This window comes from Astyanax mexicanus, chromosome 4 (genome assembly GCF_023375975.1).
Source record: "Astyanax mexicanus isolate ESR-SI-001 chromosome 4, AstMex3_surface, whole genome shotgun sequence".
In the NCBI taxonomy this organism is placed as follows: Eukaryota; Metazoa; Chordata; class Actinopteri; order Characiformes; family Acestrorhamphidae; genus Astyanax; species Astyanax mexicanus.
Window position 1 is genome coordinate 34,883,404 of NC_064411.1, and position 14,541 is coordinate 34,897,944.

General features: G+C 38.0%; 1 protein-coding gene across 11 annotated transcripts in view; it reads right to left on the minus strand.

Moving 5' to 3' along the window:
* Window positions 1–14,541, minus strand: part of si:ch211-207d6.2 (sickle tail protein homolog) — a 119,675-nt gene that overhangs the window by 18,135 nt on the left and 86,999 nt on the right. For all 11 annotated transcript variants that reach the window (XM_049478487.1, XM_049478486.1, XM_049478488.1 and 8 more), the window contains 5 exons: window positions 14,145–14,249; window positions 12,413–12,453; window positions 11,500–11,678; window positions 10,147–10,322; window positions 913–1,049 (listed from right to left, as the gene is read on the minus strand). In XM_049478487.1, the coding sequence (XP_049334444.1) occupies window positions 913–1,049; window positions 10,147–10,322; window positions 11,500–11,678; window positions 12,413–12,453; window positions 14,145–14,249 (638 nt within the window). The remainder of the gene's footprint in view (window positions 1–912; window positions 1,050–10,146; window positions 10,323–11,499; window positions 11,679–12,412; window positions 12,454–14,144; window positions 14,250–14,541) is intronic.

Sequence of the window (14,541 nt, forward strand, 5' to 3'; positions counted from 1 at the left end):
AATGAATTCTGAGTTGTATTAGAGAAATCTTAAGGAAATTATCAGGAAAATATTGTCCCTGAACTGAATCTTTAGAGCTGGTGGGTCATGCAGCAAGTCAAGTCAAGTCAAGTCAAGTCAAGTCAAGTCAAATCAAGTCAAGTAGTTTTATTGTCAATGCTGCATATGTACAGGACATACAGAGAATTGAAATTACGTTACTCTCCTTCCCAATTTTACAGCAAGTCCAGATAATAGATGTAATAAAAGATAATGGGAGACACTATGGGTACAATACAGCAGGGACACAATAGACATACATGAGACGGAAACAAGGTGCAGTGGTGTGGGGGAGAAATAGATATATAAATATAAGTAAAAAAAAAAAAAAAAAAAAAATATATATATATATATATATATATATATATATATATATATATATATATATATATATATATATATATATGTATATATAGCAAGACAACAACCCTGAGAACTAAGTACTACAGCTCCCAGAAACCTTGAGTTGCAGTTAGGGTAAAACCATGGGGTAAAACCAGATACTGAAAGTAAAGGTTCACATATGCTTGCCACTCACAAATATTTAACATTGGATCATTTGTTTAACTGGGTTATCTTAAGCTACTTATGATGTTTTAGGTCACGTTTATTCAGATATATGGAAAATTCTAAAGGATTTACAAACTTAAACATGTGTAACAGGGCTAAAATGCAGGAATGAATGTATACATTTACAAATAAAAGTTGACTTTCTGTAATAAAGTAAATGTGTATTTTTTGCCCATTTCATACTGTTCAAACTCTGTCTCTTTCTGATTGTAATTTCATGTATATGATGCACACTATATGCACTTACTTTGGTGATATCAGTCTCTAAATGTGAGATAATGAGAAAATGAAGAAATATCTGACCTTTCAGTGCAGCAAGAGCCTCCCCAACTTTCCTCAGATTAACCGCCCCTTCCTCCACATCCCGCAAGGTGATTGGGTGATGTGCTGGCATGGACATAGAGTCTCTCTTCAGGTTCTCCACATGCTTCTCCAGATCACTGTGAGGTCATAAGAATCAAAATTATGTCTTTCGATACAATACCCAATACCACAGTAAAAACCTAAAACATCATAAAGTAATGAAATAATATGAGAGCAAACATGAAACTAAAAATTATTAATTTTTTATTAATAATAAAAGAAAATAACAGAAACAATATAATTTCAAGTAAGAACATAAGTTTATTTAATTTCTTTAACAGTTAACTTCGTCTGCGAGTTGTCTCAGAGGAGAGCCCCTCCTAACCAAAACATCTCTGTAAAAGTAGAACAAATCTCAGTGACGTCATCAGCTCCTACTTGGAATCACAGTTCAAGAAAAGAACTGAGTCAATGTCCAGTGTTTTGATTCACTGGATCACTGAAAAGCAGAGGAAACTGGAAAATAAGGCATTTAAAAGCTGGGAAACATTTAAACTTTAAAATCTGCTGATATTCTGTGAATTATCATGTTATCTGTGTGGTGTTTGGATGATTTGAGGAACTTACACTATGGGTTGAATATAGAATGTAAAGACTCATAAAGTGAATCACTTCACAAATAGAGTGCAAATTTGAATCAATGATTCAAAACATGCGTTAATATCAGCTCTAAGCTCGTGTAAACACGGCCGCGGGGAAACTCAGAGATGACACAGAGCTCAGAGCCTTAAAAACACTGGATTTATACTTCAGAACATGTGTTTGCAACTGAAAACAGAGAAATAGTTTGAAGTCGAAATGAGTCACAAAAAGTTACTTTAAAAGAAACATTGAAGCACCACTTATTGAGTGTTTTTCATAATAGATTAATCACAAATCCTCAGTGAGCAGAGCGATGATGCTGCAATTTTTATGAAATGGTAGGATTTCTTTCTAGCTCTTTTCTTTCTAGCTCTAAGATGCAGAGCTTTCAGACCTCAAATAATGTAAAGAAAAGAAGTTCATATTCATAATGTTTGAAGAGTTCAGAAATCAATATTTGGTGGAATAACCCTGGTTTTTAATCACAGTTTTCATGCATCTTGGCATTTTCTCCTCCACCAGTCTTACATATTGCTTTTGGATAACTTTATGCCACTTCTGGTGCAAAACTTCAAGCAGTTCAGCTTGGTTTGATGGCTTGTGATCATCCAACTTTTAAAGAGGTCTCTTATTTTTTTCCAGAGCTGTATACATGGTTTACGCTGATATTTTAAGGCATTGTTATTGCGTTATTAAGCTGAGAAGATGACAAAGTGCTGATTGGGATAAAGTACCAGTACTAAATAAATGGAGTATTGTATTGTAAACCGTGTAATACTAATAAGTAGCCCAACTAGGAACCAGAAAGCGTTGTCCATGGATTGGTTCCATGTTGGCCCCACATATGGATGCCAGTGATTTCCCCCTGTCTTGGTTGTACACTGCACATGGAGCATAGATGGGACTCAAAAAAAAATAAAGGTTGTCTGTAATGATGGGACCCAAATGGTTCCCAGTTAAAAATACAGATACAATTCACTCAGAGCCCAGGCCAACCTGGAACCCACCTAGCTTACATTTCTCCCATTTGTGGCTAACTGGTGCGTGAAAGAGATTAAGGCTATCCCATCTGGGAGAAAGAGACAGTGGAGCTTCCAAAACCCCAACAAAACAGAAATACTACCACAGCCTCTGCTGCGTAGGATCAGAGTGCTCGTGCTGACTCCTGTCCACTGTTGAATGTAGCTTGAGTGGACACGTGAGCCTCAGGTTTTTTCGTGAAACCAACCAATTGAATCAGATCAGAAGAACAGAACATTTTGACGGCTTCACCGTGAGGTTTTCAAAAACGTGGAATAAGTCTCAAATGTTTTATGACAGCGTGTGTGGAGAGCTTCTCTCTTGAATTCACGTCTTCTGTCCTGGCACTTGCTGTCACGTAGGCCAGACAGCTACAGAAAAATAAAAAGTCATGAGGGAAGATATAAATGACCCTTGAAGGTGTCATATCTTGACGCTTTTGTTTATCCCATATCAGCTGCAATGATCATCACAGCCATGTGCTTTAACGAAAACTGTCACTGAAGATCTAAACTTCAGGAGCTGTCGTCATCCACTTTTCTGTTCACCAAGTCAGTTAGACAGCTGCAAAGTGAGCTCACTCTGGATTCTTAGAAGAGTAGAATATGTTACTGCAACAAGAGGAGGGCGAGAACTCTCTCTTTTTTATTAATACACTTGAAGTAAAAAGAAATGGTGGTGGACATTGGGTATTAAAACTTATTTAGAGGAAAACAATGTCACATATGTAAACATTAGATGTTTTTGAGCCACCTTAAACCAAAAATAGTTTAGAAAATAAATAATTAAAAATCTTTTCAACTAATCCTCATCATTTACTATCATTATTATTTAAGCAATAACACACTATTGCTGTAATGTTCTTGGTTTGTATTTGGTTTGTTTTGAGTTTTGAGTTCACTGACTTTGTCAGACTCTGTGTCTGGGTCTCTCTGTGCTTTCGGACTACCGGGTCACGGTGGCCACATCCCTATCTCCAGGGGTGTAGAATGTAGAAAGTAGAATCACCCACAGTGGACAGTGCAGTGGGTGTTCAGTATACCTGTGACATTGGAATTTGTATAGAATTCCCACACAACTTCAGTAATCAAATGTTCCATCCATCTGGCACCCACTATCAGATTTTGCTTCAAGTCGTTAAAAAATGTACATGTCCTTGCTATGAGCACAATGGCCAGTGTTTAGCCTTATTCACAAGATAGCACTTTATAATTTATACAGGTGTGGCCATTTCCAAGCTGTCCCCCTTGGTAACACTTCAAGTGTGATCAATTTACATACTGCTACTGCTGTGTATGTAATTAATTCAAAATCAGAGAGGCCAAGTAACAAAGTACAAAAACTTCTGTACTTTTTCCTTTACCTTTACCTTACCTAATTATTTTTCAGCTAACTTTTTATTTCTATTCCTTAGATTTTTTTTACACAATTATCTGAACCTTCTACTCCTTACATTAAAAAAAAAAGCATGTTACTCCTATTTCAAGTCAGCTTGTTTTTATTCCGGCTTATTATCATTAAAAAAAACTATCCAGATAAATCTCTCCATCCAGATAAATTAAATCTGATTGTGGTTGGGGGAGAAGCATACACATATACCATTCCAACACCCTATCAGTTTATATGCGTATATCTGTCTCATCTGCACATCTCGTCACGTCACACTCCTGCAAGAACATATCTAACATATGTCTAGTGTGAAGATGATCAGTGGCTCAAGAGACTCAAAAGAACTCGAGCTCTTGAAATTTCCCAACTAAGCTTCTTTATTATATTTGCATTGTAATTTTCTTTTACCATTGTTCTTAAACTTTTTTTCTTATATTACAATTGTATTCATTTTAATTCCATAAGAAATGCATTTTCTAGCTGTAACAGCACTTTGATTCTAATTAATTTAGTTAATTGTCCTTCTTTTATATATATTGTTTGAATCATGTTTATTCATTTTCTTACATGTTTATGTGATTCTCTTTGTATTTTCTAATTTGTAAAGCAATGTGAATGACCACTGTGTATGAAAGGTGCTATAAAAAAAGTTGCCTTGCACTTTCCTAAAATTAATCATTTTTAATGGTCATACTGTATATGCAGCTGAAACAGAGAGCCTAGCCTAGTGCATCCCAAATTGTTCGACATTAACATTTCAATATAACAGTAAAACCATTAGGGCTTATAGAAAATGGTGTTTTAAATTTTTCCCCTTACATTACATTTACTTTTACACTTTTACTTGAGTAAAAAGCTTGAGTTGATACTTCAACTTCTACAGAACTATTCTTAAACCCTAGTATCTACACTTCTACCTGAGTAACGAATGTCAATACTTTTTTACACCTTTGTTCATAGTCAAACTTTTTATAGGCAGTGTTTGAACTGTGGCACTGACTACTTTAACACATCAGGGGGCAGTATAGTTCAGACTGAGCCAACTGACTGATGTCTGAAGGACTGCACACCCTACCTGCAAGGGTTAACCCTTCCCGCTGCTGTGGAAGCCAAATATAGCTGAAATATCTTCATTGCTTTTCTCAGTAAGCTGAGATTTAGCAGAAGCGCTCTGAAACCTGTTCGACACGCTTGGACAGTGTTTGCTGACAGTGTCAGGGGAGAGACAGAGTGAGAGAGAGAGAGATTTGGGTGTGTAAAATTTAGAGTGTAAAAACTAGCGCAGGAACCAATGCTAATGTTTAACCAACCTAGTTTTTTACAAATTAAGCCAGGATCCAATTCAGTCACATCATTTCAAGGTGAATTCCACTGCATAATTCAGTGGTTGAGATTACCATATTCAGAGACGGGGTTGGTGTAAACTGAAGGTTCATCATATGGAAAATTACTGTGATTTCTTGACAGTGCTGGTGAATGGAAGAAGGTGTGTGATTAAAACACAACACACGTTTTATTTACTATTCCAACCCACCAATGAATTCACATAGGTCTTCTGACCTTTATAAGAAACATCAATGGCTATAAAATCTGAACATATACAGCTCTAGAAAAAAATAAGAAATCACTTCAGTTTCTGAATCAGTTTCTCTGTTTTTGCTATTTATAGGTATATGTTTGAGTAAAATGAACATTGTTGTTTTATTCTATAAACTACAGACAACATTTTTTCCAAATAAAAATGTTGTAATTTAATTCATTTATTTGCAGAAAATGAGAAATGGCTGAAATAACAAAAAAGATGCAGAGCTTTCAGACCTCAAATAATGCAAAGAAAACAATTTCATATTCATAAAGTTTTAAGAGTTCAGAAATCCATATTTGGTGGAAAAACCCTGGTTATAAATCACAGTTTTCATGCATCTTGTCATGTTCTCCTCCACCAGTCTTACACACTGTTTTTGGATTATTTTATGCCCCTTTTTACCACACTTTTGGAATGCTTAGTTCAATTTCACTACAAACCACAACCAAGCCTGATTACTGCCAGACCTTTAGTATCAAGAAATCACTCAAATAGAACCTGTGTGGTTCAAAGGTTACAAAATTATTTCTAAGGCTCCATATTTACAAATGAAAAAAACATAAAACACTGGTGAACCTTCTCAGGAGTGACCAGCCTACTGAAATTATTCCATAAGGGCATGGACAACTCATCCAGGAGGTAACAAAAAAACCCAGATCAACAATAAAAGAACTGCAGGTCTCACTTAAGGTCAGTGTTAATGATTCAATAATAAGAAAGAGACTGGGCAAAAATAGAATCCATTGGAGAGTTCCAATGCAAAAACTACTGCTGGCCAAAATTAATTAATCAGAAGTGGTGTCCACAAACATTTGGACATGTAGTGTCTGGAGTAATGTGTTGGTTTAAGGTTAGTGATATTCATTTTTGTACATGAACCAGGGAGGACTTTGAATTATTGTTATTTTTATCATTATTTATTATTTTTTGAGTGTATTTTTCCAGTAGTGGTCAGAGTGTGCAGCCTGTTTCCTGCCGAAATGGTAAACGGGAAAGGCCACTGTTGTCAGTCACAGATTCAACCTGCATACGAGATTAAAGCTGAACACACCAGCAGCGCTGCAAGAGCCTGCTTGCCTGTGCACACACTGAGATCATCGCAGTGCAGCGCATGTGTGTGAGAAAATGATAGCTGTTTCCCTGATTTAGCTGGGGATGTTAAAGCCTCAGGGGGTGTCCGCAGGGAACTCCCAGGCACAGCAGCAAATCCGACTTATTTGGTTATCAAACACACACAGCTTACAGTTGCACAATCAGCTCAGTGTGTGAGGAACAACCTGGGATTTGTTTTTTGTTATTCAATAAAATAGTAATAGACACAAACAAATACAAACACAACACACATCATAAGTATATAGTTTAAGATCCATAATGTCACATGTGTACTGAGAATACATCATAGAAGGCATTACCACACACAGTGGACAGGACTAGTGCAGCATCTGGCTAAAATGGCACTACAGCCAAATCCCATAGATCACTGCAGAATTCTTTAGCATCTGGCAGCTAATGAATCATTATTAAACATTTCGGTTTAATTGCTGCAGTAGACTTTTTGTCGGTTCCACTCAGATGTGATAACCCTCAGCACCTTTGCACATCAATATGCCTCAGGAGCCTGACAACTTGTCACCAGTTGATCACCCCCCTCCCACAAAAGTCTTAGAGCCATTTGAGATGCTCTTCAACCGAGCTGTCTAACCATCTGAGATCTGAGCCTCTGCTAAAGTTGTAGGTACTCAGTGAAACACGGAGTTAATATTTATACTAATAAATGTATTAGTTAATTGAGTTTGAATCAGCAGAGATAGCTTAAATAAGCTTTTCGTTTAGCAGAGTAAGCTATTCTCACTTAGCAGGGTTAGCTAGATTTAGCAGTTTTAAAATAGCAGGGTTAGCATTTGCAATTTACAATCAGAAGAGTTAATCAGTTAACTTAATTTTATTATGTCAGCAGAGTTAACGTTAGCTGTTTAGAGTAAGCTATTTTTATTTAGCAGTGTTAGCATAACCTATTTTTAATTAGCAGTTTTAGCATTAGCTATTTTTAATTAGCAGTGTTAGCATTAGCTATTTTAAGTTGGAGTGTTAGAGTAAGCTTTTTTTTTAGCCAGCAGGATTATGCTATCTATTTTTAGCAAGCAGAATTAGCTTTAGCTATTTTTAGTTAGCAAGGTTAGGATTAGCTAGTTTCAGTCAGCAGGTTTAGCATTAGCTATTTTAGGTAACAGTGTGAGAGTAAGATATTTTCAGTCAGTAGAGTTAAACAGTTAGCTATTTTTAGTTAGCAGTATTAGAGTAAGCTATTTTCTGTCAGAAGTTTAGCATTAGCTATTTTTAGTTAGCAGTATTAGAGTAAGCTATTTTCAGTCAGCTTATTTAACATTAGCTTTTTTTAGGTAGCAGTGTTAGAGTAAGTTATTTTCAGTCAGCAGGGTTAGCATTAGCTAGTTTCAGTGAGCAGAATTAGCATTAGCTTTTTTAGGGAGCATTGTTAGAATAAGCTATTTTCAGTCAGCAGAGTTAAATAGTTAGCTATTTTTGGTTAGCACTGTTAGAGTAAGCTATTTTAGGTTAGCAGGGATAGCATTAGCTATTCTCAGTCAGCAGGGTTAGCATTAGCTAGTCTTAGTTAACAAATTTAGAGTAAACTATTTTTATTTAGCAGAGATAAAATGTTTGCTATATTTAGTCTCACTCAGCTATTTTTTGTCTGCAGAATTGTCCAGAATTAGCATTTTCAGTTAGCACAGCTAGCATTAGCTATCTTCAGAGATTTACTGCTCTATAGATCACTGCATTATTACACTGTATTATTAGAATAAGTCATAATTATATGATGTGAGGGAGGATAAATCACAGACACCTGAAAAGCAGTGAATCAGCAGCTTTTTCTAAAATAACCCAAGGCCATTTTCAGAGGCAGCCGGTAAACTTGATTTTCAGTCACGTGATCTAGAAACCCAACCCCTGAACTGTGTATCAGCCACTGCAGGAACATGGAGTTCAGACTCAGCTCAGCTCTAATTAAACACACATAAAAGTGTACATTTGGCCACATTTCTGCAACTGATCTAATCACACACAGTGTGAGTGATGGCTCGGGAGCCCATTCACTGCCGCACTTATGTTGTCAGCTTAACCACACAGCTGCAGTTATCTAGGACCCTCAGGCTGTACACAGATTTCATCTACTCCAGGTCCTAGCACACCCAAGTCATCAATCAAGGGCTGTGAAACAGAGATTACCTGGCTCAGGTGTGTTAGGAGCTGCAGCAGGACAGTAATGTGTGAAGGTCACTTGCGTTGATAGCAATTTGTGTTAGATGCTAGTCAATACTGTGTAATAGTAGCTAAGCACAAATGGTTATACTCATCAACTGATGTCAGCCAGTCCTGTTTGACATTAGTTAAATGCATGTGGTCCAAGCTAATTGTGTGTGATGCTGGTCAATTACAAGTGATTACAAGAGAGTCCTGTCCAATGCTAGCTTAGCACAAGTGGATCAGTGCAAATGTGTGTGATGCTAGTTTATTGTTTGCAATACTTGCTAAATGCAACTGATGCTTGCCAACTATGTGTGATCATATCGTGTTATCATATCATGCAATTAGCTGGTTAAATGCATGCAATTCTGATCAAATGATTTTGCTACCCAAAGTAAAGCAATGCCAGCAACTAGAAAATATGTGTGAACTGATGCTCGTCAATTAGTGTGCGATAGTGTTGCCACAACACCAAAATTATGATTTTCTATATGATTCCTGCCTAAATATCTCAATACCAATATTACCGAAAATTAGATTTTCGATTATAATAGATTATTTCTCCCCTGATTCAAAACTAGGTTTACCTGTTTGGTGTACAGACGCTTTGGGTTGAGTTGACTCATTGAATGAATTATTAATGATTAATGAAAATGAAGCCCATGTGTTGATATCACACTCTGACCTTGCTTGTTATTGATTGTTTCTACAATAAACCTTTTTACTTCTTTCTAGTGTGGGATGGATTTAAATGTACATTTAAATTTGTAAATTTGCTTGTTGTATAGCAATTATTACTGTTGTTTTGGTTGGTGTTTGCGTCTTGTCAGAGAGATAAAGATAAAGTGGAATAATTGCGTTTCAGGACCCTTCTTGAAGTGGTTTGAGAAATCAGACTGTAAGTGTTGTAAGTGTGTTACTGGATTTTGAGTGTGTTTACACTTGCATTTTTATGTGAATTGGCCTGATCCAGATATAATCCTGACTCTCAGGATGCATGAAGAACCCCTGAGACCCCATTTACACAGAGTATTTAGAATGTGTTTATACTTGGTAGTCAAATCTATCTTCAGCAAGACAGACTGAAATCCAATTGCTTTATATTGGATAATGTGATACAAGTAGTTGAAGTGGTTTGAAAAATCACATTCTTTTGAATCTTGAGTGTGTTTGCACCTTTTTGTGCATTTTCGTGTGGATTGGCCTGATCCAGATATAATCCTGATATTCAGTGTGCATGAATTGACCATGTGTAAACAGGATTTAAGATTTCTTTTCTAGGATTGTACAGAAAAGATGTTTTGTGCTCTGTCAGCAGTTTTGAGTCTTACCCCAGCTGGAGCAGCACGTTTTCCTCCATGGCCAGGTATCTGTGTCTCTCCTCGTCCACTTGGCTTCTCTGTTTGTTCAGTGGATCTTCCAGCAGCCGCAGGCGCTCGCACACTCTCTCCATAAGCTCCTCCTCCGTCTGCTGCAGCATCAGCCTCACAGCGTCCTGGTTTTGCAGCTGGAGATGCCACACCGAGCACATTAAATAAATTAAGTAAAACATCAAATGTAAAACATCCGGGTATACCTATAATTAGCAAAAACAAGATGTGCTCTTCTGATAATTCATACATTTACTCCCATATTAATGACAAGATTGATCCTACCAGTAATATAAGTAGTTTTAAATAGAGATGTGCCACTTTATTTATAAAAACAATCAAATGGTATGCCAAATATTTAGTACCAAATACAAAAACATGTTTTTTCACTGGATTCATTAATTTTAGCACTTTTGTCACCATTGCAGAAATTAAATATCATAAATATTCAGTACCAGTCAAAAGTTTGGGCACTCTTTCTCATTCAATGCTTTTTTCAAATGTTTTTCATATATTGTAAATTAATATTAAAGTAATCAAGACTATCAAAAAACACATAAGGAATCATGTAGTAACTTAAGAGTATTAAACAAACCAAAATAGTCTGTGAAACATTTAGGAGGCTCTTATTTGGCGTGTTGCAGTTTCTGAGGCTGCTAACACTGATTAATCTATTCTGTGCAACAGAGGTAACTCTTGTTCTTCTTTTTCTGGGGCAGTCCTGATGAGGGAATGTTTCATCATAACACTTTAAGTGGTCTTCACGACTGCTCTTGTGGAACTTTTATTTCTTAAAGTATTTTTTTCTTTACTTAGTTAAGTAGTTCTTACCATACAATTGATTAGAACATTACTAAATTAGGACTATTCACTGTATACCAACTCTACCTCTTCACAACTTCACAAATTATGCTCTCAAGCACATTAAGGGACAAGAAATTGACAAGTTTAGCACAGCTGTTAACTGAAAGTTATTCCCGGTGACTCTACCTTATAAAACTGACTGTGAACCCAGCCAAGATGTGCAAATGTGTCTCTATCTACGCAAGAGGGGCTGTTTTTTTTTTAAATAAACATATTCTGACTTGTTCAACACTTTTTGTTTATTAAATAATTCCATATGTTTTTCTTTATAGTCTGGAAGATTTTACAATTAATCTTCAAATTCAGGATTTTTTTCAATAATGAAAAACCACTGAATTCAAAGCGTGTCTAAACTTTTCACTGACACTGATACAAGTCATTGTTTGGTAAAAACTAATTAAAAATTATTTTTAAAAATCAGTAAGAAATGGCTGAATGAGTCTGGCTTGCCTGCATGTGTCTGAGCTGGTGCAGCTGTTGCCGGAGGCTGAACACGTTCTTCTGAAGGCTGGTCAGAAAAGAGCTGATAGCCGGGTCTGAGGCTGGAGGTGGTGCTGTAGGTGGTGCTGACTCTGGGGGTACGTCAGTCTGTAGAACAGGACTTTTGCACCCAGCCACAGGTGACACTCCTGTAGAGCAGATACACAGACTATGAATAGAGTGGTCAGTTATTCAGGCTGCTTTATGAAAGGGCTGGCTTGAATAATGTGATATAATGTTAATTATGTGAAAAAATGAGTGAAATACAATTAGAAATACAGGGGCTGGACAATGAAACTGAAACACCTGGTTTCAGACCACAATAATTTATTGTCCCGACGGACAGTTCTGATGGAAACAGGAGAGTTGAGGTGCACATTAAATTCTGCTGTGATTTGGGCAGCCGTGGTTTTATGTTTTTTGGATACAATTCGGGTTAGCACCCAAACATCCCTTTCAGACTGCTTGGTCTTACAGCGTCCACAGTTAATCCTGTTGGATGTGGTTGGTCCTTCTTGGTGGTATGCTGACATTACTCTGGATACCGTGGCTCTTGATACATCACAAAGACTTAGTCACAGATGTGCCAGCAAGACGTGCACCGACAATTTGTCCTCTTTTGAACTCTGGTATGTCAACCATAATGTTGTGTGCATTGAAATATTTTGAGCTCTTACCCTGCTAATTGAACCTTCACACTCTGCTCTTACTGGTGCAATGTGCAATTAATGAAGATTGGACACCAGGCTGGTTCAATTTAGCCATGAAACCTCCCACACTAAAATGACAGGTGTTTCAGTTTCATTGTCCAACCCCTGTACTTTAAAAATTAAATTGAATATATTATTATTATTATTAATAAGATAAATAAAAGAACACCAACCGCCACTGTTTGTGCTGTGAGCAGGAGATGCAGACTTCTCACTGAAATCAGAGACACAACATTCGGTTAGCAAAGGTTAGATGTCAAACTTGAGCATGTGGTGAATCAGCTGTTGCAGTACTTTTATTAATGTATAATGTTTAGCGGAACAGCTCTGATGAAGTCTAATAAATGTGATAGATCACAGATCCCAGCTGCAGTCAATCACAAAAGACATTTTTGGTATCTAATGTGTGTTGCTTTAATGTACAACAGGAGATTCTATGATAAATATTAACTTATTACCTTGTTAGTTTGTGTCTCTAGATATATTAAGCACCAGTTTATTAGGAATGTAACAATACATATTAAATAGGGGTGTAACGGTACAGAAAATTCACGAATCAGATAGAGAGTGTAAGAGAGAGAGTGCGAGAGAGAGTGTGAGAGGGCGAGAGAGAGAGTGTGAGAGGGTGAGAGAGAAAGTAAGACAGGGCGAGAGAGGGTGCGAGAGGGCAAAAGAAAGTGTGCAAGAGAGAGAGAGTGTGAGAGGGCGAGAGAGAGAGTGTCAGAGGTGAGAGAGAGAGTGTGAGAGGGTGAGAGAGAGTGTGAGAGGGTGAGAGAGAGAGTTTGAGAGGGTGAGAGAGAGCGTGAGAGGGCGAGAGAGAGAGTGTGAGAGGGCGAAAGAGAGAGTGTGAGAGGGCGAGAGAGAGAGTACGACAGGGCGAGAGAAAGAGTGTAAGAGAGAGAGTGTGAGAGGGCGAGAGAGAGAGTACGACAGGGCGAGAGAGGGTGCGAGAGGGCAAAAGAAAGTGTGCAAGAGAGAGAGTGTCAGAGGCGAGAGAGAGTGTGAGAGAGAGTGTGAGAGGGCGAGAGAGAGAGTAAGACAGGGCGAGAGAGGGTGCGAGAGGGCAAAAGAAAGTGTGCAAGAGAGAGGGAGTGTGAGAGGGCGAGAGAGAGAGTGTCAGAGGTGAGAGAGAGTGTAAGAGGGTGAGAGAGAGTGTGAGAGGGTGAGAGAGAGAGTTTGAGAGGGTGAGAGAGAGAGTTTGAGAGGGTGAGAGAGAGCGTGAGAGGGCGAGAGAGAGAGTGTGAGAGGGCGAAAGAGAGAGTGTGAGAGGGCGAGAGAGAGAGTACGACAGGGCGAGAGAGGGCGAGAGAAAGAGTGTAAGAGAGAGAGTGTGAGAGGGCGAGAGAGAGAGTACGACAGGGCGAGAGGGCAAAAGAAAGTGTGCAAGAGAGAGAGAGAGTGTCAGAGGCGAGAGAGAGAGTGTGAGAGAGAGTGTGAGAGGGCGAGAGAGAGAGTGTGAGAGGGTGAGAGAGAGCGTGAGAGGGCGAGAGAGAGTGTGAGAGAGAGAGAGAGTGTAAGAGGGCGATAGAGAGAAAGAGAGAGAGGACGCACATGCACAAGAGAGAGAGAGGACGAGAGAGACTCTCCTATAGGCTGTAACATGCATTCATTTGTGGCTAGATTTGAACAGATTTTGGTTTAAATCCATGCTATAATATACTAATAAAACAAGTCTGTGTACCAATAAACCACTTTTTGACATCAGATCTTTACATGTAAAGTAGTATTACCCAACAGTATACACTGTTTGCATCCCCCTCACACTACGAAACCTAAACTAAAGAAATACATCACATTACAGAACAAAAATAAATAAGCACAAACTCATGTTTTTTATGGGCTTTTAGATGCTGTACATTATGTCCATCATGTTGAACATGTTGATGTGTTTGTGTTAAAGCTTACCTGGCGGTGTCTTTGACACTGCTGGTGTTTGTTCCCTTTCGAAGTGCATGCTGAACAAGACCAGTCAGACTAGCTATCTGCTGCTCCATAGCCTTCATCCGCTCGCTGGAGAACAGAAACAAACACAGCAGGGTCAACCAACCACTTGGCAAACAAAGCAAATTCCTTATAGACCTTAACCAGCCCTATAAATAAGCTCTAATTTAGCCTACTAAATAAATAAAGTAGTGTAGTAATTTGTTTTATTATAAAAGGAATCCACTGACACTTTTCTAGGTAAACTCCACAGGAGAACTCTGGATATTTGGGGGCAACAGAGGGTCAAATTCAGGCGGAGTCTTCATCTCACCCCATTGCTGAGCTCAGGAGACTGTAAAAACTGTACTCTGGTTCTTAA